General features: G+C 37.9%; 1 protein-coding gene across 4 annotated transcripts; it reads right to left on the bottom strand.

Moving 5' to 3' along the window:
* Nucleotides 1-388: 388 nt before the first annotated feature.
* On the bottom strand, nt 389-2,102 carry coa4 (cytochrome c oxidase assembly factor 4 homolog). 4 transcript variants are annotated; one of them, XM_015342396.2, is made up of 2 exons: nt 2,024-2,102; nt 389-827 (listed from the first exon to the last, which is right to left on the bottom strand). In XM_015342396.2, exon 2 carries the CDS (start codon nt 803-805, stop codon nt 536-538), a length of 270 nt encoding a protein of 89 aa, XP_015197882.1. In that variant the 5' UTR covers nt 806-827; nt 2,024-2,102; the 3' UTR covers nt 389-535. The 4 variants fall into 4 exon arrangements, with proteins under 4 accessions (XP_015197882.1, XP_069045851.1, XP_015197881.1 ...); XM_069189750.1 differs by having other exon boundaries at nt 389-821; nt 1,875-2,059; XM_015342395.2 differs by having other exon boundaries at nt 1,875-2,058.
* Nucleotides 2,103-2,606: the final 504 nt, after the last annotated feature.

Genomic DNA, 2,606 nt, shown 5'->3' with positions numbered 1-2,606 from the left:
AACTGTCACTTTGGAGACTTATAATTTAACATTTTCCACCATAACTTATTTTCCTGAAACCATGTATTACAAAAGAAATATTTCAGTTTACCTCATACGATATGTTTCTTTACTGTACCTGTATATTCTAGTTGTTTTTTGCACTTACACCAGTTTCCCATCAAAGTAGTAAGGGCATGTTGTTCATTCACAGAAAGACACAGGTTAAGAGAAAAGAAGCCCAATAAAAGAATTTCTAAACAACATTATTTAATAAAATAATAGTAAATACAATTTAAAAAATAATTTCAGAGAGACAGTTTAGCAGTTGGGTTGGGATGTATTATGTCAGTGTGTTAACCTGAAAATATAACTACAAAAGAAGAAAAATAAAATAATTACAAAACCATTTTTGTTAAATTATGTTGAAAATTTATTTCTGAAATTTATTTTTGATTTTTACAACTTAACACAATATATCCAATTGTACAACCGTTTTTACAGTAATTCGTAACTGATGAAACAAAACACTTGGTTAAGAGCAACAGTGTGTCTGTCACCCTGATCCTGGGTGTCTGTATTCATCAACTCGGGATGGTGTGGGAGCCTTCTGTAAGCTTTCCTCTTTTTTGGATTTCTGGAATGCCAACATGCACTCCTTAAAGTTCTGGACCTGACGCTGACATTTCCTCCAGTCCTGGTGCTCTGCCATGCACTCCTGCACGGCATAGTGCAGTTCCGCGCAGCCCGTCTTTGAAATCATCCGATCCACTGGGTCATCCTCATCCTCGCTCCTGCTGCGGTTGTGCGGCGAAGGGGAGGCCATGGTGCACCTCCCACAGCTGAAACTGAAAATAATATTTTTTTACTGACACGTAAAATCCAGGTCTATAAACCATAGTATTGTACTATAAACCAGCAAAGAAGAAAATAAAAACGAATAGTGTACATACTGTACAACACCTATCCCTTCAGTTTCTAACCGGTTCTTCCAATTCAGGGTCATGGGAGAGCCAGACCCTATCCTGGCAAGCAGTGGGCACAAGACAGGGTACGTCCTGGACAGGATACCAGTCCATCGCAGGGCACACACAGACATGCAAACACTCACATCAGGTCCAGTTTTCAAGATGCTAATTAACCTACCAGTTTGTCATGGACTGTGAGAGGAAAACAGAGCACCCAGACAAAATTCACACCAGCACAGTGAGAACATACAAACGTCACACAGACAGCGCCCCAGTTCAGGAATTAAATGAACTTACAACCCCAGCACTGCAAGGCAGCAATGCTAACCACTGCATCATTGGGTAACTCATATATCCAACAATTATATATATATAAACATAAATGCAGTGAATGTGTATCGGAACTAACAGTGTTTGTCGTGTTTCTAATGCTTATTTAATAGCGGCCTAAAGTGTTTTTCGCCCTAAAGTATCCAAAAAAGTGCATTTTTATGCCATTACATAAGCATTAGTTAATATCAACTGGCTAGGACTACAAACGAAAATCCCCTTATTCAAACCACATATCACCGAATCCCACCTCAAGAGATGAAGAATACCAACGTTTCTAGAGATAGAGACGTCCTGCAATAATATACCGCAGAAAATTTATGTTTCAAAAGACTCATTCTAACATCACTATTAAGCATCCTGCTGCATGGTTGCTGATATAAACCGTATCGAGTCCTCATTGTTTTTTTAATTCTTTTTGTTGGTTAATCACTTTAATCGTTCATTAAAGCATATATGTAAGAAAACTACGGTAATAATAAAAACGCCTAACAACATTTAAAAACGCACGTTTACGATTAACCTTTGAGACGCAAACCATGCAGCACTTTTACATTATAATAATATTTGCACTTAAAAATCCAAAATGAACTTTACCCCGTAGCTTTTTTTTAATACCCGATAATTCTGCACATTTACGTAATTGTAAAACTAATCTTCGTTCAACATTTGCGATTTCAAACGTATCTGCACTTTTCTCGGACAAGCGTCTTCTACTCTACCTATATTAACCTAAGAACTGTCACCTCTTTGCACCATAACAGGAAACCTTGACTTCAACAAGAGGAAATGTGTATCTTTAAAATATGTTCGACTTGCGGTCAGGGTGAGGAGGAAAAAAACAGAACAGGGTTGAGGGCTGCAATACAATAGCACTCCACTAGATGGAAATATTTTCCAAAATATAACATTTAGTGTTACACTTCTAATGAGCAGAACTCAATCTGAATTCAATTCTAGCTCTGTTGTCCCATTTGGCAAAATTCGTTTTACAGCACACTTCCAACATAGCAACACACTGACAGGCAAAATGTTAACTACCAAAAAGTCAGTGCAACAGTTTTACAGAAAGGTAAGGGAGAAGATGGTTAAGATTCATTGTTTTAAATAGGTATTGCAGTGGGGATGAAATATTTCCTGTGTCTATTAGTATTACACCTGGGGACTCAAAGGCATCTCCTAGATGGGAGAAGTGTGAACTGGCAGTGGAGGGGGTGAGAGACACGATCTGTAATACATTTTGCTACTGTACCACCCTGTTTGTAGAGCATATGTGTGGTGATTTGATTTGCCCCCAATTAATCTGCTACTTATTTTGACTAATTTCCC

The sequence above is a fragment of the Lepisosteus oculatus genome, chromosome 5 (genome assembly GCF_040954835.1).
Source record: "Lepisosteus oculatus isolate fLepOcu1 chromosome 5, fLepOcu1.hap2, whole genome shotgun sequence".
In the NCBI taxonomy this organism is placed as follows: Eukaryota; Metazoa; Chordata; class Actinopteri; order Semionotiformes; family Lepisosteidae; genus Lepisosteus; species Lepisosteus oculatus.
This window is presented reverse-complemented; position numbering and strand designations above follow the sequence as displayed.